The sequence below is a fragment of the Gallus gallus genome, chromosome 31 (genome assembly GCF_016699485.2).
Source record: "Gallus gallus isolate bGalGal1 chromosome 31, bGalGal1.mat.broiler.GRCg7b, whole genome shotgun sequence".
NCBI lineage: Eukaryota > Metazoa > Chordata > Aves > Galliformes > Phasianidae > Gallus > Gallus gallus.
The window spans coordinates 2,167,982-2,193,691 of NC_052562.1; the positions used below are offsets into that span (position 1 = coordinate 2,167,982).

Below are 25,710 nucleotides of genomic sequence, written 5' to 3' on the forward strand. Positions count from 1 at the left end.
CCTGGTCTTATGGGATTTTTCGGTTGGATTGGTACAGATTTTGGGTACCACAGAAGAGGTGGTGGGAGTTTGAGATGAATCAGAAAAAATTGTGCTCCCTCATGCATGGTGGCTGTGTTTTGGGGTGGATTGGTTGGATTTGGCATTCTCAACTGGTTATAATGAATTCATGGTGCTTAAGGAGGAATGTTGGGGTTAGAGATGAGCATTTGAGGGCTTTTCATGTCATCCAAAGGCAACTGATGTCATCTACCGGGGCTTCCACAATGTCCTTGACAAGGCTGCACACCACTCCCTCATCTCAAAATGGAAGAGATATGGATGTGAGCATTGGGCTGTTCTGCAGAGAAGGAATAGATTGGAAAGTCGCAGCCAGAGGGCTGTGGCCAACAGCTCCATGTCCAGGTGGAGGTGGTGATGAGTGGTGACCCCCAGAGGTCCCTCCTGGGAGCGCTGCTCTTCACCACCTCTCACTGACACAGATGATAGGATGGAGTGCCCCCTCAGCACTTTGCTGATGGCACTGAGCCGAGTGCTGCAGAGGATACAACGGAAGGAAGGGATGCTGGGAAGGACCAACAGAAGACACATTCCTGTTTTCTGTGCTGTGCTTGGTGTGGCCAAACACTGGCAGTGCTTTGTTGACCAACCGCCCTACCATTCCCATGAGAAAGTTGTGGCTACAGACTCATTTTTGGCCAAGCTGTTGCTGTGCACTCACTTGTTTGTGACCTTGGGGAGGTGAACTGCACACCCAGCAGGCACAAACGGATGTCTGAAGGGGATCTTGCGGGTCATCTTCATCATCTTCATGGCGGCCATCGTTGCTCTTTCCTGATTCAGGACTGCCACCTCCAGGTGAGTCTCACCCCCCCATCCCTTCTCCAGCGCTGTGGGCCGACACTCTCACTCCTCAAAACAGACCTTGGAATCAGAGCGTTGATTAATCTGATTCCTGTCCCTCTCACTGACGAACCCGACTCACTGTCACTTCTGAAGATTCCCTCCTTCGTTCCCAATTTCTGCACGATAGTGAATGAGAATGAAGAGATTTAGGGAGAGATGAAGGGTTAAAAGCCAAAAGGGAATCTGTGGAATTCCAATGCAGTTCAGACAAAGCCGTTTGATATTAATTTATTTCTGCCTTCCGCTCTTCAGCACTGCCTTCCTTAGGCACTCCTGACTCTTCCACCCATCCTCATCATCCTCCTGGTAGACCAAAATGGGTAGGAAAAAGGATTTGGGGGGACTCTTGAGTTGACATGTGTGATTTGGGGATCGTTTTCTGAAATTATTTCAGTTTTGGTGCATGGGAAAGAGGAGGGAAGAGAGGGAAGGAGGGTTTGAGGCACACAATGTGTTTTGTGTGGTGCAGTGGAAGGAGGAGGAAGCTTAAAATAGAAAAGGGGAAGTAATGTTGGCTGAGAAAACGGACTTCTAGGAACAAATCTGCAGGAAACAGCAGATTGTCTGAGTAGAGGTTGGGATAAAAAGACAGTTTTAGATCTGAAGCCCAGAGATGGAGTGATTTCAGTCACAGCTTAGCCAATAGGATTATTTAAATTCAAACCCACCCGATGTGTCCCACCCAAAATGACCACATGTACATCCAGCACAGCAAAAATGTGGGCACCAAATGATGCCCGTCCTTCTCTTCCCAAAGACAGACATCAGTCCTGAGTGTAGGTTGGGAATTCTCCTCCAGTTTCATACCAAAGCCAAGAGACGCATATCCTCTGCATATCCTGAACATTCTCCATTGATTTCCCTACAGATTTGGGGTGCGCAGCCCCACAGCATGACCCCATGGGCCCACAACTCCAGGCCATGCCTGGGCTGCACTGAGTGCCTGGGTGGGTATCAGGGATGGGGGAAGCTCCGAAAAAAATACCTCCCACTTATTTCCATGGGAATGGGCACAGCTGCAGGAAGCACAGTGACGCAGTCTGACAGAAAGCCTTCTCAGCCACAAAACCCCATTTCTCTGCACAGTCCCACCAGAGGTGGTGCATTTCCATCAGCAATGAACAAGGGCTGCATGTCACTCTTGTACCCATCTGGCCCTGCAGAGGTGCCCCAGTGCAGCTGTCACCACTGTGACATGGACTGCCTGACCACACTGGAGCCATCCATGCTGTGTTTGGCATCCCATGGGGGACAGCATGCAAAGCCACACGCTGGCAGCAGTTTGGGGACAGTGTGTGAAACCTGGAAGGGAACAGCCTGAGTGGGGCACCTCCATGTGGTCTGTGTGCACGCCTCCACGTGTGCCGTCCCATCAAGGACCACACAGTGTCACCACAAATGGAGGATCACAAATACCACATGAGGAGGTGACACCACAGCATCCCGTGCCCAGGGGGAAACTGAAAGCAGCTTTCTCACCTCTCCCTGTGTCAGCTGCAGCCTCGCTGTCCCCAAGCTGCTCCTGCCTCATGGCACCAATGGCCGTGGCCCTCATCCTCGGTGAGTGACAATGGGGACGTGGTACCACGGGGGTTGGTGGCCCTGTGTGAGTCCAGGACTGTCCCTCGCAGGTTGGTGGCTGGTGGCAGCGAGCAGGGCACAGCAACGTGAGTATGGGGACAGGGGGAGAATGGGGACAGAGGGAGGGGAGTGTGGAGAGGGGGAGGGAACAGGGGCTCAGGAGGGTGTGCAGGGACAAGGCTGACTGCCTGTCCTAGTGCCCCGACCCTCCCTGTCGCTGCACCCCATACAGAGGGTGTCCCTGGGGGACACTGTCACCCTGTGCTGACACCTGCCCCAGCTGGCTGCACAAGTTGAGCTCTACCAGAACGGACATATGAGATCCAAAAAAGACATGGACATGCTACAGGACACGGTTGAGTTTTCCTTGGTTAGTGTAGAGAAGGAAGATGCAGAGAAGTATCGGTGCCAGTACCGGGTTTTGGAGCCACCAGGGATGTCAGGGAAGAGTGACCCCGTGGAGCTGGTGGTGAGAGGTGAGGGCACTGGGGAAAATGGGTGTCCCTGTGCTGTTCCCCCAGGGCCATGTCCCACTGCTCTTTCCTCTCGGCACTCAGATCACAGGTACCACCCACCCAGCATTTCCCTCAGGAAACACGTGGAGATGGGGACCAATGTCACCAACCGCTGCTGGAACAAGAACCATGGGGTCACCTTCTTCCTGCACAAGGAAGGGCACCCAGCCCCAATCCAGCGCCAAAAACCCAATGCTGTGGGCACGGCTATCTTCACCCTCTTTGGGGTGACCCCAGCTGACAGTGGCACCTATAGGTGCTCCTACCGCATCAGGGGTTGCTGCCTTCTGTCCTCACCCCTTGGGGACAGTGTGATGCTAGAGGTGATGCCCACACCCGCACCCCCAGGAAGGTGCCAGCCCTATTATTTGTCCCCGGTGCCAATCCTTTGTGTCAGTATCTCCAACTCCCATTCCCATGGAAGTGGTGGCTGAGGATGGGGACACATAAACACCCGGACCCCGCATATGGCCCAGAGTAATCGGGCAGGAACCTGGTGGTAGCAGTGGTGGGGGGCCGTGCTGCCACCCTTGTCTTCATCCTCGTCCTCATTGTCTTCTTCCTACTCACTGCCCACAGACAGTGGCACCTATAGGTACTCCTACCGCATCAGGAACTCCTACCTTCTGTCCTTTCCCCCTGGGGCCAACGTGACACTGCAGGTGGCACTCACACCTGCACACCCAGGTACATGTGAGCTCCCCATTTAGGTGTCCCTGGTGTCACTCATTTCTGACAGTGTCTCTGCACCCCATCCTTGTGGAGGTGATGGCCTGGGAAGGGGCCGTGAACATCCCTGCACCCCATAGGTGATGAGAGGAGTTCCCACGGGAACCTGGTGGTGGCGATGGTGAGTGGCTGCGCTGCCACCCTCGTCTTCTGCCTCGGCCTCTTCTTTGTCCTCGATGCCCGCAGTCTCTGGATACGAAGAGATAGGAGCCCTGGAGCTGAACAGGTTCAATGGCTTTGAAACTCTACAGAGCCCCTTTTCATCCCTGCAGGTGTACTCTACCTCCATGTTGACACCATATCCACCTCCCTACCTCTCCCGCCTCTTTTTCAATCTCCTATGGTGTGCCCTTCCTCATCTTCCATCCCCTATAGGTGGATAAATCCACAAGCCCAATGTCCCGACTCCACTTCCATGCACTATCGATACCCCTCACACTCCCCGCTCCGTTCACTGTCTCCATGACCTTCACTCTGCTCCCCTCCCTGTTTTGATGCTGGTGGTGTCCCCACAGAAAGACAGAGGCCATGCAGTTCCAGGGCAGTGCCAGGGTCCAGGGAACCCAAATCCCAGCATGTGCCTTATGCATTTTCCAAACCTCACCAGCAACCTCCAACCCTCTCCACGGGGACCAGAAGGGACTCCCAGCCTCATATAGCCTACCAGAGCATTATATACACCCCAAATCCAGCCCACGAGAATCCAAAAATATACATCACAGGGGCCACAGATCTAAAACCCCAGGCGCCTTCCCAACCCTACACACCCTCAGTCCCTACCGGCACCCCCAGCACTGAGCATATCAGACCCATGCAGACTGCAGCCAGCACAAAGCCCCAGTGGAATCCCCAGACCGTCTGGACAGCCCTCAGATCCCATGGACACCCCCAAGCCGTAGTGGCACCTCCAAATGCTGTGCATAGGGACTCCCAATATCTGACTTATGGAGCCCTGAGATCAAAGCCTCCCCAGACCCCAAGTCCTGAACGCCACTCAGAACTCACAGGTGCACTCAAACCATGAGACACTGCAAAACCACACTTGGGCCCCAAAGCTAAGCCAGCCCAGACTCCCAGAACCACCATCCCTGTGACCCTGTCTTAGCCAATCAGAACTCCAACTGTCCCAAACCTAACATCCCCAAATCCTCACCAGTGTGCCCCATATCCTTTGTGATGCCATCTAATCCTTACATATTCTACTCTAACTCCAGAATCCTTCTTTATTGTCCTCAGCTCGCTAATGACCCACTGGGACCCTTAAATCCTTCCCAGGTTTTGGCATCGGTTGGAGGGTGGTGAGCAGCTGTGTTGAGCACCACTTCCTTTGTCTGCATGTACATATTCTTAGCATTACTGTTATTTCTCTCTTCCTTTTCTGCCTGAGTAAATCAAATTTATCTCAACCAAAGAGTTTTGCCTTTTTTTTTCTGGGGGCAGTCAGTGATTGCAGGGCTGTGTGGTGCTGAGCTGCCGCTGGGTGACAGCACCGCAGTCCTTGTGGTGCCCAACGTGGCACGTCAGACAGGATTTACCATTTACCATTGTCAGACAGGGGAGGAGAGGGGAGGGAGGGGAGGGGAGGGGAGGGGAGGGGAGGGAAGGGGAGGGGAGGGAAGGGAAGGGAAGGGAAGGGAAGGGAAGGGAAGGGAAGGGAAGGGAAGGGAAGGGAAGGGAAGGGAAGGGAAGGGAAGGGAAGGGAAGGGAAGGGAAGGGAAGGGAAGGGAAGGGAAGGGAAGGGAAGGCAAGGCAAGGCAAGGCAAGGCAAGGCAAGGCAAGGCAAGGCAAGGCAAGGCAAGGCAAGGCAAGGCAAGGCAAGGCAAGGCAAGGCAAGGCAAGGCAAGGCAAGGCAAGGCAAGGCAAGGCAAGGCAAGGCAAGGCAAGGAAAGGAAAGGAAAGGAAAGGAAAGGAAAGGAAAGGAAAGGAAAGGAAAGGAAAGGAAAGGAAAGGAAAGGAAAGGAAAGGAAAGGAAAGGAAAGGAAAGGAAAGGAAAGGAAAGGAAAGGAAAGGAAAGGAAAGGAAAGGAAAGGAAAGGAAAGGAAAGGAAAGGAAAGGAAAGGAAAGGAAAGGAAAGGAAAGGAAAGGAAAGGAAAGGAAAGGAAAGGAAAGGAAAGGAAAGGAAAGGAAAGGAAAGGAAAGGAAAGGAAACTTCACAGTTAAAATCCTGCCGTCACCCTTTGTGCCAGTGAGGTCTCATTCTCTTGTCTTGTTTAACTGTAGCACTTCATTCACATTCGTGAATTAGTTGTGCAGTAGCAACCATGATTAAGTCCGTGCCTCCATCTTGAGACCATTTCTATGACACATCTCTTTCCTGATTTGCTGCCTTATCTGCAACAATGGGACATCTATTCTACTTCCTTATCTTCGCTTGGCAACAAGTTTTGCGGCCTCTGCATTTCCTTCTTGAGCTTCCAATTACTCAAGCCTGCTGTCCTTCAGCTTGAATCCGCCCCAGGTCTGCAAAAGGCTGTTCTCACAGTATGGAAAAGCTGTTCTCATGATTCAGGTTGAGAGGTCATCAGATGGCCATCATGCATTGACTGCAAACAGGTACAAAAACTGCACACCCTCTGCAAGCAGATCTAACCCTCGTGCAGATGGTTCTGCAAACTGTGCTGTGCTAGCCGTGCATGCAAGCACACCTTTGGCTCAACTTCCAGTTCAGCTTGCAAACTCCTTATCACCGCTCTCAGTGACTCAGTTCCTCACTCAATTTGCTGCACAACACATCTACCTTCCTGCACTGCTATCACTGCGGCACCTCAAACTCCACAAACAATGACCTCACCTTCACCAGATCTCAATCAACATCCTTTTGACAAGTCCTGTATCCGTCCTGCACTCTCCATCAGGCTGAACTCGTGTATATGTGAACAGCTGCCACAGAGCTCAGACAAAGTCCAAACAAGAATCCTTCTTTCTCAACTCAGGTTATAGCCCTTCTGGATTCCTCTTGCTCTTTATCCAGGGCATTCTGCCCATGATGCCAAGGAAAATGTCCCGTCCCACTCGGTGAGTTGTGAGAAAGGGGAATGTTAGGAACCTCTCAAACCGGGCACTCCTTTCTGAACCCAACTGTCCCTGTATTCCTCCTGGCTGGTGGAACTGGAATTGCCAGAGGCGGTCAGCAATGCTTTCACTGCTTGATCCTCTCCAAAATTCCATGTCATTACTTTCCTGAATTGCCATACAATGATAGTGAACTCCCTGCAAGCTTCCACATCTGACATTATGTGGATGTTGGAAGAAAAGATCATCATTCTGAACACCATTCTACACCACCTCCACCTCGACCTCCCACGACACCTCTGAGACCCAACCCTACTGGGGCTACCACTGCTACGACGACTTATCCAAAACCCAGCAGCACTTCGTCCTACTGCTGCGCCTTTCACTCTGCCTCATCACCTTCCTCATCCCCTCTACCATCACCATGGTCTGCTACATCTGCTTCATCCGTGCCCTCCTCACTCGACCCCACATCCCACTGCAGAAGAAGTACCGCACTGTGGGGCTGGCTGTGGTCACCATGGTCAACTTTGGGGTCTGCTTTGGACCCTACAACATCTCGCATGTGGTGGGCTTTGTGCAGCAGCGCAGCCCCGAGTGGAGGACTTATGCTCTGCTCCTCACCACCCTCAGCGCTGCGCTTGACCCCTTCATCTTCTATTTCTCCTCCAGTGCTGTGCAGAGGGCGGTCAGTGGGGTGGTGAGGGCAGTTTGTGTTACAATGTGTGGTTTTTGTGGTTGGTGTTGGCAGAGGGAGTCACTGAGAGAAGCCTGAGGGCCATGTAAAGGGTGTTCAGGGCACTGGGGTGGTCAGTGGGCAGAGTGGGAGTACAGGTGGAGTTCTCCTCTGTTCCCTCGGTGCCAGCGAGGGATGCTGAGAGGGTTGGGAGAACTCACCTGAGAAATGCGTGGCTGAGAGGTCGGTGCCACGCAGGAATTCTGTTTTTTCTGACCACGGGGCAGTGTACTCTGTGCTGGGCTGATGGCTGCAGGTGGATCCCAGCTGTGTGAAGGGGGAAGTGGATCTCAGACCAGGAGCTGGAGAGGTGACAGTCTGTGTAGGATGCCCCGGCTGGGGATGTGTGCAGTGCTCTGTGTGTGTCACCATTGGGTGTCCTCAGTACCACCACCCACTTGGGGACCACAAATACCACATGAGGAGACAACACCACAGCATTCTGTCCAAAAGAGGAACTGACAGCAGCTCTCCGGCCACTTTCTTTCTCCACTGCAGTCGCGCTGTCCCCAGGCTGCTCCTGCCTCATGGCACCAATGGCGGTGGCCCTCTTCCTTGGTGAGTGACAATGGGGACGTGGTGCCACGGGGGTTGGTGGCCCAGTGTGGGACCTGAACCATGTCCCTTGCAGGTTGGTGGCTGGTGACAGCAAGCGAGGCACAGAAATGTGAGTATGGGATCAGAGGGAGAATGGGGATAAAGGGATGGGAGAGTGGTCAGGGAGAGAGCAGGGGGGCTGAGGATGGTGTGCAGGGACAAGGCTGACTGTTGTCCCCTGTCCTAGTGCACCGACCCTCCCTGTCGTTGCACCCCAGCCAGGCGGTGTCCATGGGGGACAATGTCACCCTGCGCTGCCACCTGCCCCGCATGGCTACCTGGGTCCAGCTCTGGCACAATGGATCGCTGAGATTTAACAAGGAAAAAGACAAGGAGCAGGATACAGCTGAGTTCTCCTTTGCTGTCACAAACCTGGAGGACGCCGGGACATATCAGTGTCGGTACCAGGTGTCAACGCCTCTGAGGACATCCAAAAAGAGTGACCCCGTGGAGCTGGTGCTGACAGGTGAGGGCACTGTGGACACCGGCTGGCCCTGAGCTTTTCCCACACGGCCAAGTCCCATCTCTTCCCCTCCCTGCACACAGACTGCAGCTTCCTTCAGCTCAGCATTTCCCTGAGCCCAGGCAACATGTGGGAATGGGGACTGATGTCACCACACAGTGCTTCAATGGGGGTTGTGGTGCCACGTTCCTCCTGCTTAGAGATGAATCCTCATCCCGTATCCTGTGCCAGGATCCCACTGGTGGGGCACAGCCACCTTCACCCACTGAGGGGGGACTCTGGCCTCTGCCAGCACCAATACATATAATCCTGAATTCCCAAGGACCACACATTTGTGTCCTCACCCCCTGTAGACAGCGTGATGATGCAGGTGACACCCATACCTACAACCCCAGTTAGGTCGGAGACCCCATTTGTATGCCCCCAGTGTCAGCCATGGGTGGAACTGTCACGGCATCCCTGTCCTGTGATGGGGACACCCAAACACTCGGAGCCCACAGGTGCCAAGGGGCGGTTCCATGGGAACCTGGTGGTAGCGGTGCTGAGGGGCTGTGCTGCTGTCTTGGTCTTCAGCCTGGGCCTCTACTTCGTCCTCGATGCCCGCAGCCTCTGGACACGGAGAGATGAGAGTGCTGGTGAGGAAGGACTAAAATGGTTTCCATTCCCTACAGGTTCCCCCAGTCATCCCCTATGTGTTCTTTGACTCCGTACTGATCTGTTATGGATCCCCGGTTGTCCCCCAAGGCCCACACATAACTCCCACCCTTCCCCCTCTTCTTTTTCATGCAGGTGTCACCCCTGAGATGCCCGAGTCAGTGCAATTGCAGGTAAGTGTCGGGGTCAGTGGACCCCAAATCCCAGTTCACTTCTTGGGACCCACACCTCACATCTCCATGGAAACCCAAACCTTCCCCAAGGGGACCCCAAGTGACCCCCAACCTCATATGGCTTACCCTCACATTTATGAGCACCACCCGTATCCAGCCCTTGGGAAGCCCAAACCTGCAATGTGGGGAACCCCAGCCCACAGATACCCCTAAATACCCAGACCTAAAGATGCCCTCCAAGCCTTAACCCCCTCTAGATCGTATAGGCACCGATTACTTGACTAGAGGGGCACTAAATGCACCCACAGGGAAACCCAATGCCCATGGGGACACCAAAATTGAGCCTCTGTGTTCCACCAGTCCCTAAACACCCCGAGACCCTAAGGGCACCCCAAATCCACGGCTGGACCCCCAAACATCCCCCATGCAGACCTCAAAGCTAAGCCCAGTCACAAATGCAGACTCCTCCTCATGGCCACACCCCCCACATACCTACACCACAGACCCACCCTCAGCTCACTCATCTTGGGGACCCCCTCCTCTATCTCCTCCCCTATCTCCAGGGGCCCTCCAGGGACAGCGAGGATCTGACCTACGCCGAGATGCCAGCTGCCATCCCGTGCTCCCAGCCTCCCACTTCCCCCACTGCGCCCCAGTCCCCTGTCATCTACACCACAGTCAGCACTGATTTACCGCGCTGATGGGCCTCCCCAAGTGTCTCATTTCTGGGGTGTGTGGAAGGGGACAGACCTCCAATTCCCTGCTTGGGACTCCCTGATGTCCTCTTCTAACCACAAACCAGATAACCTCCCCAAATCTAACAATCCCACATTCTCACCGGTGCATCCGAAATGCTTCCCAGACACACCGAATCCCTAAATGCTCATCTCTTACCCCAAAGTCCTTCTTTATCCCTGCAAATCTCTTAACACACCTTGAAACCTCCAAATCCTCTCCCATCCGCTCCCAAACACCACCACCATTCCTCTGAGACCCCCTCATCTGTCCCTATCTACCCCTCCTCTGGAAATCCCCAGACACGTGCCTTTGCTCCCCTTCCATCTCCCACTGATGCTCGATAGATCCCCTATAGATTCCCCAATATTTCCTGCCTCCTATTCTGTTCCGGTTTATCATTGGTCTTTGGGTGCTGAGCAATTCCTTTGTGCATCACTTGCTTTGGAAAAATATATTCATATATCTCATCATCATTACTGTTATGTCTCTCTTCGTTTTCGGTCTCAGTAAATAGATTTTATCTGAACCTACAAATTCTTCCTCTTTCTCTCCATTTCTCACCCCAAACCCACTGGGAGGGGTCAGTGAGAATGAAAGCTGTGTGGTGCTGAGCTGCTGTTGTGTGACAGCACCGCAGTCCCTGTGCTCCCTCCCTCCCACCCTCCATGCACAGGACGTGACACTCACGGGGCGGTGCTGTCAGATCCCCTCCGTGTGGGAAGGTGCAGAGGTGACCTCTCAGCTCTCCCCCAGGAAGAAGTTTCTCACTCAAGCAGGAAAGCGTTTGCCTTCACCAGCTGAAATTTTTGATGATACAGGTGAGGAGGGGGATCCATCTTCTTTAATTAATTGGATTTTCATTAGTTTGATAAGCTCTTTCATTAGGCCCCTTTGCTTATCCTGATCTTCGTCAAATGTTTCTGATACTATTACGGGTTCATCACGATTAATCAGTAGAGACACCTGCTCTTGTACTTCACCCAGTCTGTTTGATAACTCTGAGATGGCTGAAATGGAAACATGGGTTGGGGGTAGATGTTGCTCATAGTTTTGGAGTGTAAGAATCAATTTGAAAACTAGGGGTCTTCTCTGTTGGTCCTCGTATCTGTGGAATGTGGCCACTAGTGTGGGGGCGTATCTGTCTGGTGCTGCTCTCGTAAGTTTTTGCCATATTTCAGGTGTTGTCCTCACTCTCTCCGGATCATGGCTTTGGCGTGGATCCTTAAGAGCAAAATTAGAGTCATATAACATTTCCACCAGGGCTATTTCCCTCAAATACTGGATACCTTTCTCAATTGTATCCCACCTTTTCATTGCAGGCTGCAGAAGTTCTTTGTAGGGATACCTTTCCCTCACAGCTATTAATATTCGATCCCAGAGGGTTGCAGCTCCATCCAAGCATCTGCTAATTCCTCTGTCAATGGATTTGTCTCTGGCAACGTCTCCTAGTTGGCGGGCTTCGTTACCTTCTAGAGACAAGCTACTGGCCCCACTATCCCAACAGCGAAGCAACCAGGCGACAACAGTTTCATTCAAACGTCGTTCAAATTCCTTTCTTGAGCTTTGGATTTCAGTCATCTTGAGAGGTCGACGAACAGTAATAGAGATCTCCTCTTCATCGCTGTCCTCTTCATGCCTCTTAGTTTCTGCTTTTGCTTTTCTTGGTTCTGAGGAAGTCCCTTCACCTGGATCTTCCTCTACCACCTCCTCCTCCACTTCTTCTTCTTCTTCTTCTTCCTTTTTTCGCTCTAGACGCGAGGACACCCGCTTCCATTTCTTGCCTTCTACAGGGGCTACTGACACTGTTACTGGTGTCTGCTGTGACTGATCAGGTCTGACTGGAAGATTTCCCCCTTTGGCTTGCACTTCCGCTCGGAAACTCTCTCTTTCCAGAACAGTACTATACAGAGCGTGGTAGGCACAAGCCAAGCCCCAGATAAGCCGTACTTCCTTTGATCTATCTAAGTCGCACCATCCCTGACTAAAATGCTGGCTCAGTTTCTCGGGATCCCTTAGATGCTCAAGAGTGAAATCCCATGGTATGGCGGGTCCCCACGCTTCTAAGGTTCTTCCTAAACCTTGCCATATTCCTTGCCTGTCATCATTCTCTGGTCTTGGAGGAGGCTTCTTCCACTTAGCACGAATGAAGAGGAATACATTCAAGGATATTGATAACATGCACACAAGTATGAGCACTGACTCGGTATTTGAAAAACGTTCGACAAACTGAGAGGGAAGCCTGGAAACCGGTTCGAAAGTCTCAAAATTCAAATTATACAACATTGCATAAAGCCACCAGACAGGCACCTCTATCAGTGCCCTTGGTTATATGTAAAAATAATTCCACAGCAAGACATCAAGAGGTTAATTATAGACCGGTAACTGGCAAGGAACATGATAGCTTTTAATCCCTTATACAGTGCTCTGACAATAAACAGCAACCTCATAGCTGGTAACTGCTAAAGGGAGGTGGGGGTGAAGGGAAGGAGGAAAAAAAGGAAAACAAACGGAAACCACTCGGTAGAGTGTCTGGAGTTTGGCGGACTGCCCAGGCTATAATCTAATCTATGAAGGTCACACCAACACCAGCAATGCTTTGTAGTCTCACAGTCTGGCTTAACAAAATCCTTTTTTTCTTACAAACATTAAAGCTTCAGATGAATCTTGCCCGCATTCTCCACCAAAAATTTGTCACGGAGTTACCTAGATAGATCTGTGCCTGTGACAGGGGGGCAGTAGGCTTGCGGGCCCCCTCCCCCCTGGCTTCCCGAGAAAAATGAAGCAGCGGCAACGATCTAAGAAGGAGAACTTATTTTACTAACTACGATGTTGGCATACAAGATGACACGATATAATACAATCTAATTGGGAGTGAGGATAATAAATCAAATGACATGAGAGAGAGCGAAAGAGCGATAGAGAGAGAGAGAGAGAGAAAGATAGAGAGTGAGAGAGTTTCCGAAACAGAAAGCCTTACTTGATGAAGGCGCCCGGCTTGGAAAGCACACCCACTCCTCTCCCGGCAGCAAGCGAAAGTGAAGAAGCACCGCGCGCAACCAGATGACGTATCTTGCGTGATGTGTCTTCCTTCTGTGACCGTGAGGACCTCTGGGATACTTCTCTTCTGTCCGTGATGTTATGATGTGGAATACCAATAGCAAAGATGCAATACCATGACACAGCTCTACACCAGCAAGGCTCCATGCTGTGACAGGTCCGAGCAGGGGCAAGCCATGGCTGCCTGGGAAATGCCAGTGCTGGGCTGCTCCCCTGTTCCTGAGGAGCTGAAAAGGGCTCTGTGTGCCCTTCCCCACCGGGAATGCCTTGGGCTCAGAACCACACAGTGTGCGCTGTGTTGGGAGCAGCGCTGCTGACAGCCCAGAAGGAGAGGCTGTCATTCAACACACTGCTGATGGAAGGCTGAAATCCTGGCAGGAGCCATTGGCAGCCCTGCTGAGCCAATTCACTGCTGAACGGAATAGCACTCAGCGAGGGTGTGTGGTGCTGCCAGATCCATCAGATCAGGAAATCACTGTGCAGGCTGAATTAGAAGGACAGGAACAAGGGATGGACCAAGTTTGCTGAGGAACAAGTCCAGGCAAGTCCTGGGCAAAGGCAGAGAAATCTTTTGTCTTGAGGACACTGATGGACAGGTCCTGGCTAAGGATTGTGATATCCTCTAAGGAGCAAGGATGGACAAGGCCAGGGACAACAGAAGAAACGGTCTTTTTGTGTGGACTCTTCTCGAGGAAGATGGCCATCTCAGGAGGTATGCACAGGACTCTTGCTCAAGCACCCAGGAATGTCACGTAGGCAGGAGAAAATGGAGGATAAAAGAGGGTCCAACAACCACGGCTAAGTAGAGGCTTATCTCTCACCATGACAGACTTGAGGGGTTCTCTCACCGAAACACAGAGGCTGATCTCTCATGATCTCTCACCACGACACGAGCTTCCTGCCTTCAGATCCTTCTCTACGGACCGTTTGCTGACGGACTTCCCTGGGCCTGCTACCTGAGACATGCTGCTTCCTCCCTGACCTGCACCCTCTCGTTGCCCAACACCGGCCTCGCTGCTCCTGCCCTTCGGCCTCGGACCGTCGGAACATCGTGCAACGGGACTGCTGCCGGATCCTGGTGGTGACTATCCCCGCTTTACGCAATTCTTGCCTCTTTCTATCTTTTCTATCGCTCGCCTTCCCTTCCCCATCACCCCAATCCTTAATAGTGTCCGTCCTCCCCTTTCCCCATCTCCGTTATTAACATTTGTAATAAACTGGTCGGGCCAACATTTGAACCGTTGTTTCTTAATCTCACGCCGGGCATACATATTTCAAAGAACCTTCTCTCCCTCCTATAAATTGGAGCGAGACAGACTGGAGCTGAGTGCCCTCCCTTGTGCAGGAGGAAGGAGGCCCCATGCTTCTTGTTCCAGCACTGGATGGAGATATTGGTCCCCATCTTCACAAGTTCTCTGGGGCTGAGGGAAATGCCAGGTGGAGGATACCTGTGATCTGAGCACAGAGAGGTAACAGAGATGGAACAAAGCCCTGTGGGAACAGCACAGGGTCATCTGCTTTCCTCAGTGCCCTCACCTGTCACCACCAGCTTCACAGGGTCACTCTTCTGCGATGTCCCTGATGGCTCCAACCCCTGGTACTGACACCGATATCTCACAGCATCAAACTGCTTTATGCCAGCCAGGGAGAACTCAGCCATGCGCTGCACCTTATCCTTCTGCTCGATGTACGTTGGATTTTCGTACCGATAGAGTCGGACCCAGGCAGTTGTCTGGGGCAGGTGGCAGCGCAGGGTGACAGTGTCTCCCAGGGACACCCGCTGGCTGGGGTGCAGCAATAGGGAGGGTCGGGGCACTAGGACAGGGGACAGCAATCAGCCTTGTCCCTGCACACCATCCTCAGCCCCTCTGCTGCCCCCCTGACCTCGCTCCACTCCCTCTGTCCCCATTCTCCCCATACTCATGTTGCTGTGCCCTGCTCGCAGCCATCAGCCACCAACCTGCAAGGGACATGGTCCTGGTCCCACACAGGGCCACCAACCCCTGTGGCACCATGTCTCCATTGTCACTCACCGAGAATGAGGGCCACCAGCATTGGTGCCCTGAGGCAGGAGCATCTTGGGGACAGTGAGAGTGCAGAGGAGAAAAGAAGTGGCCAGAGAGCTGCTGTCTGTTCCTCTTGTGGACAGCATGCTGTGATGTCGTCTCGTCATGTGGTATTTGTGGTCCCCAAGTGGGTGGTGGTACTGAGGGCACCCAGTGGTGACACGCACAGAGCACTGCACACATCCCCAGTTGGAGCGCCCCACAGACTGTCACCCCTCCATGTCTCACGCTGTCCCCAAAAGGCTGCCAGTTTAAAGCCCTCTCAGTGCGCCCTGCCAGCTCCTGGTCTGAGATCCACTTCCCCCTTTCACACAGCTGGGATCCACCTGCAGCCATCAGCCCAGCACAGAGTACACCGCCCCGTGGTCAGAAAAAACAGAATTCCTGCCGTGGCACCGACCTCTCAACCACGCATTTATCAGATTAGTTCTCCCAACCCTCTCAGTATCCCTCGCTGCCACTGAGGGGACAGAGGAGAACTCCACCTGTACTCCCACTCTGCCCACTGACCACCCCAGTGCCCTGAACACCCTTTGCATGGCCCTCAGGCTTCTCTCAGTGACTGCATCACTGCCGGCCTGACCCATCAGTAAGGGAGAACAGCCAGAGGGGTGAACCGGAGCAGGGAGTGTCCTGGTGATGTCCCTGAGCAGGGCCCCAGGAGGGCAGCACACTTCCCTACGGGTAGAGTCTGGCTGATGTGTCAGAGCCTCTGTTCCCCTCAGAAGGAGTCCCCTACGACAGCCACCCTTCTCTCAATTTATCTGAAGGGGGTCTGGAGGCGTGGAGCTAACCACCTTGCCCTAGGCAATGACCTGGGTGCAGGCTCAGGCACTTCCAGCTGCTGCAGACCTGCATGGCCAGGTTTTGGGGTGGACACTCACACTGGGACCTGCATTGATTTTGGGAAGAGCTTTCAGCCTCGTAGAGACCGCATCCAGATGTGTTGTTTGGGAGGCAGCTGATGGGTGAGCAGATCTCCGCAGTGGGGAGCGATGCTCTGCCCTCCTGCTCGCCCGGCCCACACCAACTGCTGCGCCAACTGCTGTGCCAGGCTGTCACTGCCACGAGACCAGGAACTCTCAGACAAATACATGGCTGCTGAATAGGTTTTAATTAGTACTTTTGCCTTGTTATTGCACCTATGATCAGCCCTACAGGGTACAGGGCACATCCTGATGGCGGTGGGCTGCTGAGACTCTGCTTTGAGGCTGCAGATGTCCTCTGATCTGGGAACAGCCTCCTTCCCTGGAGAGAGGGGCCGTGTGCTGAGGGATCTTCATGAAGTGCTGATGGCCCTGAAGTTATTGCCAGCTGTCAGGACACTGGGAGTACTGGGGGCACTGGGGGCACTGAGGGCAGTGAGGGCACTGGGGACATTGGAGGAACTGCAGACATTGCTGGATATTGAGAGCACTGCAGACATGGGGGACACGGAAGGAATTGGGGACAGTGGGGATGAAGCAACGCTGGGTCCACACTGATACTTTGGTCCACATTGATCCCAACCCCACTGGACATCGGGGACAACATTAAGTCACACTCACGATTCTGCATTGACCACACTGGTCACATTGATGGGATCTCATTGACCCCACTGATCTCTACCATGTTTCCATGCTGACCCCAACCCCATGGGACAACGATACACTGACCAAGAATTGGTTGACCCACAAACATTGGACACGTCTGCGGGACCACGCTGACCACAAGGAATCTGGACCCATCCCCATTTCTGACCTCCTACCCCATTAAACCCACTCCAATCACAACAACCTCATTTACCCCATAACCTCCTCCAGGTTGGGGCTCATTGTCTCTGCCAACACCAACCCCAAAACCCACACACTGTGCCCCGAATTGCTCCCACCATCCCACTGACCGCCCTCCGCACTGCACTGGAGGAGAAATAGAAGATGAAGGGGTCGAGCGCAGCGCTGAGGGTGGTGAGGAGCAGAGCGTAGGGCCTCCACTCAGGGCTGCGCTGCTGCACAAAGCCCACCACATGCGAGATGTTGTAGGGTCCAAAGCAGACCCCAAAGTTGACCATGGTGACCACAGCCAGCCCCACAGTGCGGTACTTCTTCTGCGGTGGGATGTGGGGTCGAGTGAGGAGGGCACGGATGAGGCGGATGTAGCAGAACATGGTGATGGCAAAGGGGATGAGGAAGAGGACGAGGAAGAGCTCAAGGCGCAGCGGAAGGACAAAGCGCAGCTGAGCTTGGGAGAAGTCATCGTAGCAGTGGTAGCCCCGGTGGCACTGAGTCTCAGAGGCATTCTGGAAAGTCCACGGGGTGGTGGTGGGGATGTGGGGTGTGTTTGGGGTTGTGCAGGCAGAGGATTTGCGGCTGGAGATGTTGAGGAAAGCATTGGGGCTGGAGATCCTGTAGTTGTCGGCACCGGGGATCTTCGAGCCACTGGGGATGGTGATGTCAGCAGTGGAGGTGTTGGGAACATCGGTGTCAGCGCCATCAGGTTTGGTCAACCCAAATCCCCCATGGTCAAACCCAGTGACTCCAAAGCAATGGGAGATGCCCATCTTCAGCCCAGTGGGGTCAACATGACCGGGGTTCTCCATCCCGGATCCCCAAGTCTTGATCCCATTCACCCCCAAACCGCCTTTCCCATCAGCCTCAGACCCATTGACACCAAACTCTCTGTGATATTCTGCCACAAAAACGATGGAACAATGGGACAATGCCATCACTGAAAGGACAGCGCTGGCGGCCATCGTCCGCCATAACCTCCGGCGCCGGTTGTAGCAGTGCGGGAACACGACCCCAAAGTAGCGCTCCACACTGAGGGCAGCCATAAAGAGAGTGCTGAGGTAGATGCTGGAGTAGAAGCAGAAGTTTGCTATGGGGCAGAGTACTGTGGGGAAGGGCCACAGCATCTTGGCAGCTGCCTCGGCCATCTTGAAGGGGAGGAAGAGGAGGAGGAGAAGGTCGGCGGTGGTGAGGTGGAGGAGGAGGAGGTCGGCAGCGGTGAGGTGGGGATGAGGACGGTGACACCGGATTCTGATGAGGAGGGTGAGGAAGGTGAAGACGTTGGCAGGAAGACCCACGGCGAAGGTCAGCGCGTAGATGATGAGGACGAGCATGGCGAGAGGAAGGCTGTGGGACAAAGGGCACAGAGCTGTAGGGCAGGCTATGGGGTCATACTGGTGTTATGGAAAGGGACATGGTATCAAACTGGGGCTATAGGATGAGCTAAGGGGTGATAGCAGAGCTATGTGTTGGACTGTGGAGTCATGGGGCTATGAGGCAGGATATGGGGCAAAAATGGGGCTGTGGGGCAATATGTTGATTTATGGGTTCATAGGGCTATGGGACAGAAAATGAAGATATGAGATTGGATGTCGAGATATGGGGCAGGATATGGGGCAGTGGGGTGAGATATGGGCCTATGGCGTGTGATATGGGGTTGTGGGAAGGTATATGTAGTCCTAGTACTCCCAAAGATATGAGGATGAGTATGGCAGGAGGAAGGCTCCAGAGCTGTGGGACATAAATCTATGGAGCAGGATACGGATCTATGGGACAGGACATGGGGCGAGATTTGAGGTTATGGGGTATGATATGGGATCACGGTGCAGGATATGACCTCGTACCGCTTCCAAAGTGATAAGGATGAGGATGGAGGGAGGAAAGGCTGCGGGACTTTGGGGCACAGAGCCATGGGGTGGAATATGGAATCATGGGGCTGTGGGGCGGGAACATGGGGTGATGTGGTTACAGGACATGATGTGGAGCCATAGGTTTATGGGGTGAGGCCCCTCGGCTTCCTCCACACCCATTGGGCAGTGCTGCCCTCATTTGTTTTTAATTTGATTAATTTCTGCGTTTCCTGCTCAGAGATGGGGGCAGAGAGGGGGCAGGGCACTGAGCCTCCCCATCCAAAACACCATAACCGCCCCCAAACCCCACAGCTTTCCCATAACTTTCCACACCCCATAACTCAACAAAACCTCATACCCTTCTTACACCCTCCCTATACCCCAAAACCCCATATCCTGCCCTATGGCCCTATGACCCACACCCCAGACCATAGCTTCGTAGCAGTCTCTTGCCCTATATGCTGCCCCATAACCTCGCATAGTACCTCATGGCCCCATACAAATTTACACTGCACCATGATCTCATATCCCCAGACCCATACCCCCATAACCCCACATCCCACCCCATAGCTCCATGACACCATATCCCTCCCAATAACCCCATGACTCTCCATCCCTCCCCATTGCCATTGCCATGAATGCCCCACATCCCACAGCCCCCTAGAATCTCCCCGTGCGCTCATCTCCACTGCTAACCCCTGCGTCTGTGGGGCACTGTGTGTTATCCCACAGATTATGAGGGACACTCCCAGGGGTGGGGCCACAGGTGGGGGATGCTCCCTCCCCCCACAGAAGCCCTTTGTCCTTTGTTATGGGGTAGGGACACCCCGTGGGGGAGAGGAGATACTACTTGAGGATAAGGGGAAAATTTGAGGGGAATACGGGGGGAGAACACCTGCCCCATAGATTGCCCCACTGCTTTGGAGGCCCCACAACCTTCCGTGGATGTCCAGAACACTTCTCAATAGAGCACCTCATAGATTTGGAAACACAGCGAACACTCATGGGTCTTCAACACCCTGACCCATAGATCACTCCATAGACTTGAAGACCACAACCACCTTCCCCATATCTTACACCATAGATTTGTTTGTCATTGTTATTGTCGCTGTCATCATCCACGATGACCTGTGGACCTCCAAAACCCTTCCCTATAGCACATCACAGAGATCTGGGGGCCCCACAGCCACCCCCTTCTCTGACAAAGCCGAGCCCCACATCTTGCCTCATAGATTTGGAGACCCAACGACCACATATGGGCCCCCAGGCCCCTGCCACATGGGTCACCCCAGGAAGGACCCACCACCACCTACAGACCCCCTTTGTCCCGCCCCATGGCTGCAAAGCCCCACAGCACGATCCCATGTGCTCCCAACCCCAGGCTGCGCTGAGTGCCATGGAGTGCCTCGGGCTGCTCGGATGGGGGTCACTCCAAAAGTAATGCCTGCGATTTACTTGTCCCCAAGCTGCTCCTGCCTCGTGGCACCAATGGCGGTGGCCCCCATTCTCAGTGAGTGACAATGGGGACGCGGTGCCACGGGCACTGGTAGTGCAGGAACCCTGTCCAGCATGAGGACCACAATGGTGTGAGCACAGCCTCCTTCATCCTCTTTGGGGTGACCCCGGCTGATGCTGGCACCTATAGGTGCCCCTACAGACCCTGAGGTTACCCCTTTGTGTCCTCACTCCTTAGGGACAATGTGACACCGAAGGTAACATCCACACCTGTGCCCCCGCGTAGCTCTGATCCCCCATGTGTGTGTGTCCCCCATATCACCAATGGGTGGCAGTGTTACCGCATCTCATCCCCAGGGCGGTGGCTGCTGGGGGTGGTGCCACACAAACACCCGGACTACACCCCCCAGACCTCCATGCCCTAAAAGCCCACCGAGTACCCCATGGGAAAGCCCAAGCTCCATCGTGGGGCTCCCACCACACACACAGTACTCTGTCCCAGGGAAAGTCCCGAACTGAGTGGTGACACTCCCAGACACCACGCATGGCAACACCCGACGTCATATCCATACAAACGCCAAATCTAAGCCTCTGCACACCTCTAAAGCCTTTAAACATCCCACAGACCACATGGACCCGAACCCTTTTGACCTAATCCTAAATAATAGCCGTAACGTTGACTCGCACCCTAACCAATAATAGAAACCCTAAACTTCACCCTAAAACTAACACAAAGCTTAACTCCAATACTAACACTAAATGTAAACGTAAAACTAACCATAAGCTTAAACTTAAACCTTATCCTAACGATAAAACAAAAGCTGGTCTTCATGTTCACATAAACCTTAAATCTAACAAAAACCCCAACCCAAATACTAATGACCTAACACTAAACCTAAGCCTAAACCTAACACTAATACTAACCCTAATACTAACGCTGACCCTAACCATAACCGTAACCCTTACCCTAACAATAATACTAACCCTAAACCTAACCCTACCTTTACAGTAACACTAACTCTAATCCTAAACGTAACCCTAACCGTAACCCTTACCCTGAACCTAACCCTACCCTTACAGTAACAATAACCCTAACCCTAACCTTACCCCTACCACAACCATAACCCTACCCCAACCCTAACATTTAACCATAACCATAACTGCAACTGTAACCATAACCATAACCGTAACTGGAACCATAACCATAACTGTAACCCCAGTCAAAACCATAACCCTAACACTAACCCTAAACCTAACTTTAACCTTACAGTAACCCTAACCTTAACCCTAACCCTACCACAACCATAACCCTACCCCTAACCCTAACCCTATCACTAACCATAACCATAACCAAAACCATAACCATAATCATAACCCTAAGCCTAAGCCTAACCCTACCCATGGAGATGTGGCATTGAAGGACGTGCTCAGTGAGAATGTTGGGGTGAACGAGGGTTGGACTTGGAGCTCACAGAGCTCTTTTCCAACCTTCATGATTCTATGATTCTAACGCTACTACTAACCCTAACCCAACTACTAACCCTAACCCTAACCCAAATATTAACCCTAACCATACTATTAACCATAAGCCTAATGCTAACCCTACCCCAAATACTAACCTTAACCCTATCCATACTATTAACCGTAACCCTAAACCTAACCCTAACCCTACTACTAACCCTAATCCTGACCCTACCCTAACCCTAACCATACTATTAACCCTAACCCTAACCCTAACCCGACCCCAAACCCAAACCCTAATCCTAACATCAACCATAACCCTATCCCTAACCCTAACCCTCACCTTAATACTCACCCTAACCCTAATGATCTAACCCTAATCCTCATCCTAAACATCACCCTAACTCTAACTCCATCCCTAACCCTCAATCAAACATAAACCCTAACCCTAACCGCTATTTCTAACCCTAACCCTAATAGCCCTAAGTCATAGCCTTTATGTGTGGCATTATAAATGTACACCAAAACACGCACACAATAACGCACATCTGTGTCCTTAGCATGCAGTTCCCGTGTTGGCACTACGTGTGCGCCAGCACTGCACACACATGTCCATAGCACGTGACCGATGTCAGGACCACATGTGTGCCCCATACACTTCTGTGTCCCCATAGCGTGCCCCACATTTGGGTGGGTCTCACTGTGTCCCCACTGGCTCTTGCTGCTGTCCCCAGTGGGGGTGGCAGAAGTAGGGATGACAGAGTGCGGTACCCCAAGTGCGTGGTGAAGGCTGGCTGGACGTGTTGGGGACCTTGTGTGACATCCCATGTGGGACAGCCCATTGGGGCCACGTGTCTCATGTTTGGCATCCCATTGGGGGACAACATACAGGGTGACGTGCTGGCAGAGCACTGAGGACAGTATGTGACAAACCGCAGTGACAAACTGCGAAGAACAAACCAACGGGGACTATTTGCACCACTGCATCTGTACCACAATGCTGGGGACCCCATAGTGCCACTTCCCCTTTGGGCTATGATTGCCCAATATCAGGAGGTGACATCACAACATCCTGAACCAAAAGGGGAACTGACAGCAGCTCTCCAACCACTCCCTGCCCCTTCTGCAGACTCACTGTCCCCAAGCTGCTCCTGCCTCATGGCACCAATGGCGGTGGCCCTCATCCTCGGTGAGTGACAATGGGGACGTGGAGCCATGGGGGTTGGTGGCCCTGTGTGGGACCAGGACCGTGTCCCTTGCAGGTTGGTGGCTGGTGACAGCGAGCAGCGCACAGCAACGTGAGTATGGGGACAGGGGGAGAATGGGGACAGAGGGAGGAAACTGTGGTCAGGGGGCCAGCAGAGGGGCTGAGAATGGTGTGCAGGGACAAGGCTGACTGCTGTCCCCTGTCCTAGTGCCCCGACCCTCCCTGTCACTGCACCCCAGCCAGGGGGTGTCCCTGGGGGGTGCTGTCACCCTGCGCTGCCACCTGCCCCGGCTGGCTGCCTGGGTCGAGCTGTACCAGGAAGGAGGTTGGCCGTACAAGAAGGGGAAGGAGAAGGAGAAGGACGCGGCCGAGTTCTCCTTTGTTAGCACACAGCGGGAACACGCAGGTCGTTATCGGTGTCAGTACCGGGTGTCTTGGTCAGTAGGGGCATCAGAGAAGAGTGACCCCGTGGAGCTGGTGCTGACAGGTGAGGACACTGGGGACAGCAAATGGCTCTGGCTGCTCCCCACAGGACCGTGTCCCAGTGCCATTCACTACTGTCATGCAGATCGCAGTTTCCCCCCACCCGGCATTTCCCTTCACTCCGAGCAGTGTGTGGGGACAGGGACCAACGTCACCATCCGCTGCAGGAACAAGGCCTATGGGACCACCTTCCTCCTGCACAAGGGTGGGAGCTCAGACCCTCTCCAGCGCCAGGACTTCAGAGAGGGGGGCACAGCCACTTTCACCCTCTTTGGGGTGACCCCAGCTGACAGTGGCACCTACAGGTGCTCCTATCGCCCCAAGGGTTACCCCTTCATTTCCTCACCCCTTGGGGACAGCGTAACACTGGAGGTGACACCCACCCCTGCACCCCCAGGTGGGTCTCAACCCACCCTCACTGGGGTACACCTGGTGCAACCCATGAGTGGCTGTGTCAACTCCCGTCCCCATGGAGGTGGTTGCTGGAGATGTGATAACCCACACATTCCGACCCCACAGGTGCTGCAGGCAGTTCTCATGGGAACTTGGTGGTGGCAGTGGTAGGTGGCTGCACTGCTGCCTTTGTCTTCATCCTCGTCCTTATCATCTTCTTCCTCCTCTCTGCCCGCAGACTTCGGACACAGAGAGATGAGAGCCCTGGTGGGGAAGGGGTTAAATGTCCTTGTTTCTCAGTAGATCCCCTCAAACGTCCCTCAGGCTCCCCCATAATCTCATTCCCCTCCGTGTTTTGACACAGGTCCACCCCCCAGAAAGCCTGAGGCCATGGAGTTCCAGGTAAGTGACTGGGTCAGGGAGCACCAAATCCCAATCTGACTCTTGAAGTGCTCCCAGACCCACATAGAGCCCCAAACTCTGTCCATGGAGACCAGAGGGGACTCCCCACCCTCTCATGCTTTGCCCTAATGTTAAGCACACCCCCAAACCCAGCCCACGAGGAACTCCAAATCGGCATCAAGGAAACACCCTGGACCCAGATCTGAGCCCCCTGATCCCCCTGACCCCTCTGATCCTTAAACACCCCTCAGACCCCATGGGCACTTTCACGCCATGTAGTAGGAACCCCAAACATATCCCGTGGGGTGTCCCTCCCAGATCACATTTGGGACCCCCATGGTGGCACTCTGTATTCCAACTGTGTCCTCAGGTGCCTTCCAGTGACAGCGAGGGTCTGACCTACTTGGAGCTGCAAGCTGTGACCCCCAGCACACAGCCCCCCAGCCCGCCAGCAGCCCCACAGCCCTCTGTTATCTACACCGAGGTGGCCGTTGGGGGGCGCCACTGATGCCTCCATACGTGTGCACAAACACGTGTGTGTTGTATGCACACATGTGCTTCCAGCATGCACAGTGCACTTGTGTTGTGTGTGCTCACCATCACGTGTGCACTGCATACAGGTACCACTGCATGTGTTCATATGTTACCTGCGTGTGCACCATCACATGTTCACAACAGTTGTACACAGATGTGCACTCCGTGATTAACTCTGTTCCTTTGTGTCTGTGCGATGCCATGTGTGTACACCAGTATATGTGCACAGTAGTGCACGTGTGTCCTTAGCATGCTTTCTGAGACTGGTAATAAATGCATGAGGTGACCAGAAACACTTTGTGGACAGCTCTTCGTTCCAAAGCATTGCTTTGGAGCCGTTTGATTTCAAAGAGAAGCTCTCCATAAATGGATGTGTATTCCTGCTCCGAGCCTTGGCTGACTCCATCGTGGTATCCACCCCAGCTGACTGGGAGAGGTGCGACTCAGGAGGCAGAGAAAGATTCACCTCCCTCCAAACCCACTCGGAGGGACGGTGCACGTCTGCTCCCTGTGCCTGCACTATCCGTGTCCTCACTGTGTACGTGTGTCCTCACCATGTGCCCCACATCAGCGCCTCGTCTGTCCCCACAGCACACACATGTCCCTCCCGTGTGCTCATCTTCAGCTCCACATCCCAAGCCAGCACCCGACCCACCGTGGTGTTGGGGCAGGATTCCCATTTCTGCAGGGTTTTATCCCACATTCCTGCATGAGAATTCGGATTCCAAAGTGTTTCATTCTGCTTTGTGAGGGAGGATTCCTATTTCTGGAAGTTTTACCCTTCCTCTACCTCTGAAGGTTTTCATTCTATCTTCTGGGGATACTTCTTGGATCTGAAGGGTTTTCACCAACCTCTGGGAGGAGATTTCCCATTTCCAAACGTTTTTGTCATCATTCCTGGTAGAATTATCTTTTGTGGATGTATTTATCCA

At 53.3% G+C, this 25,710-nt stretch overlaps 3 protein-coding genes across 6 annotated transcripts; 2 read left to right on the forward strand and 1 right to left on the reverse strand.

Annotated features, from left to right (window-relative positions):
* The first annotated feature begins 7,743 nt into the window (after nucleotides 1-7,743).
* On the forward strand, nucleotides 7,744-10,638 carry LOC107050521 (leukocyte immunoglobulin-like receptor subfamily B member 1). Of its 4 annotated transcripts, none has more exons than XM_040654443.2 (6): nucleotides 7,744-8,037; nucleotides 8,111-8,146; nucleotides 8,295-8,542; nucleotides 9,040-9,174; nucleotides 9,329-9,366; nucleotides 9,930-10,638. In XM_040654443.2, exons 1-6 carry the CDS (start codon nucleotides 7,898-7,900, stop codon nucleotides 10,065-10,067), a joined length of 735 nt encoding a protein of 244 aa, XP_040510377.1. In that variant the 5' UTR covers nucleotides 7,744-7,897; the 3' UTR covers nucleotides 10,068-10,638. The 4 variants fall into 4 exon arrangements, with proteins under 4 accessions (XP_040510377.1, XP_040510379.1, XP_040510378.1 ...); XM_040654444.2 differs by having other exon boundaries at nucleotides 7,991-8,037; nucleotides 8,264-8,542; XM_040654445.2 differs by lacking the exon at nucleotides 9,040-9,174.
* Nucleotides 10,639-15,291: 4,653 nt separating this feature from the next.
* LOC112531260 (free fatty acid receptor 2-like) lies at nucleotides 15,292-19,217 on the reverse strand. The gene has a single exon (XM_025146225.2). The coding sequence runs from the start codon at nucleotides 18,325-18,327 to the stop codon at nucleotides 17,038-17,040; it is 1,290 nt and encodes a 429-aa protein (XP_025001993.2). The 5' UTR covers nucleotides 18,328-19,217; the 3' UTR covers nucleotides 15,292-17,037.
* Nucleotides 19,218-22,864: 3,647 nt separating this feature from the next.
* Nucleotides 22,865-25,162, forward strand: CHIR-B3 (immunoglobulin-like receptor CHIR-B3). The gene is made up of 7 exons (XM_040654294.2): nucleotides 22,865-22,948; nucleotides 23,022-23,057; nucleotides 23,175-23,453; nucleotides 23,535-23,846; nucleotides 23,969-24,109; nucleotides 24,207-24,244; nucleotides 24,615-25,162. Exons 1-7 carry the CDS (start codon nucleotides 22,918-22,920, stop codon nucleotides 24,750-24,752), a joined length of 975 nt encoding a protein of 324 aa, XP_040510228.2. The 5' UTR covers nucleotides 22,865-22,917; the 3' UTR covers nucleotides 24,753-25,162.
* Nucleotides 25,163-25,710: the final 548 nt, after the last annotated feature.

Bases quoted from the DNA above. Each gene is read 5' to 3' on its own strand.
- LOC112531260 (XM_025146225.2), bottom strand. From the start codon at position 18,327: ATGCTCGTCCTCATCATCTACGCGCTGACCTTCGCCGTGGGTCTTCCT.
- CHIR-B3 (XM_040654294.2), top strand. From the start codon at position 22,918: ATGGCACCAATGGCGGTGGCCCTCATCCTCG. The intron at 23,454-23,534 runs GTGAGGACACTG...ACTGTCATGCAG, and splicing joins CGTGGAGCTGGTGCTGACAG to ATCGCAGTTTCCCCCCACCC. The intron at 23,847-23,968 runs GTGGGTCTCAAC...CCGACCCCACAG, and splicing joins ACCCACCCCTGCACCCCCAG to GTGCTGCAGGCAGTTCTCAT.
- LOC107050521 (XM_040654443.2), top strand. From the start codon at position 7,898: ATGAGGAGACAACACCACAGCATTCTGTCCAAAAGAGGAACTGACAGC. The intron at 8,543-9,039 runs GTGAGGGCACTG...CGGAGCCCACAG, and splicing joins CGTGGAGCTGGTGCTGACAG to GTGCCAAGGGGCGGTTCCAT. The intron at 9,367-9,929 runs GTAAGTGTCGGG...CCCTATCTCCAG, and splicing joins CCGAGTCAGTGCAATTGCAG to GGGCCCTCCAGGGACAGCGA.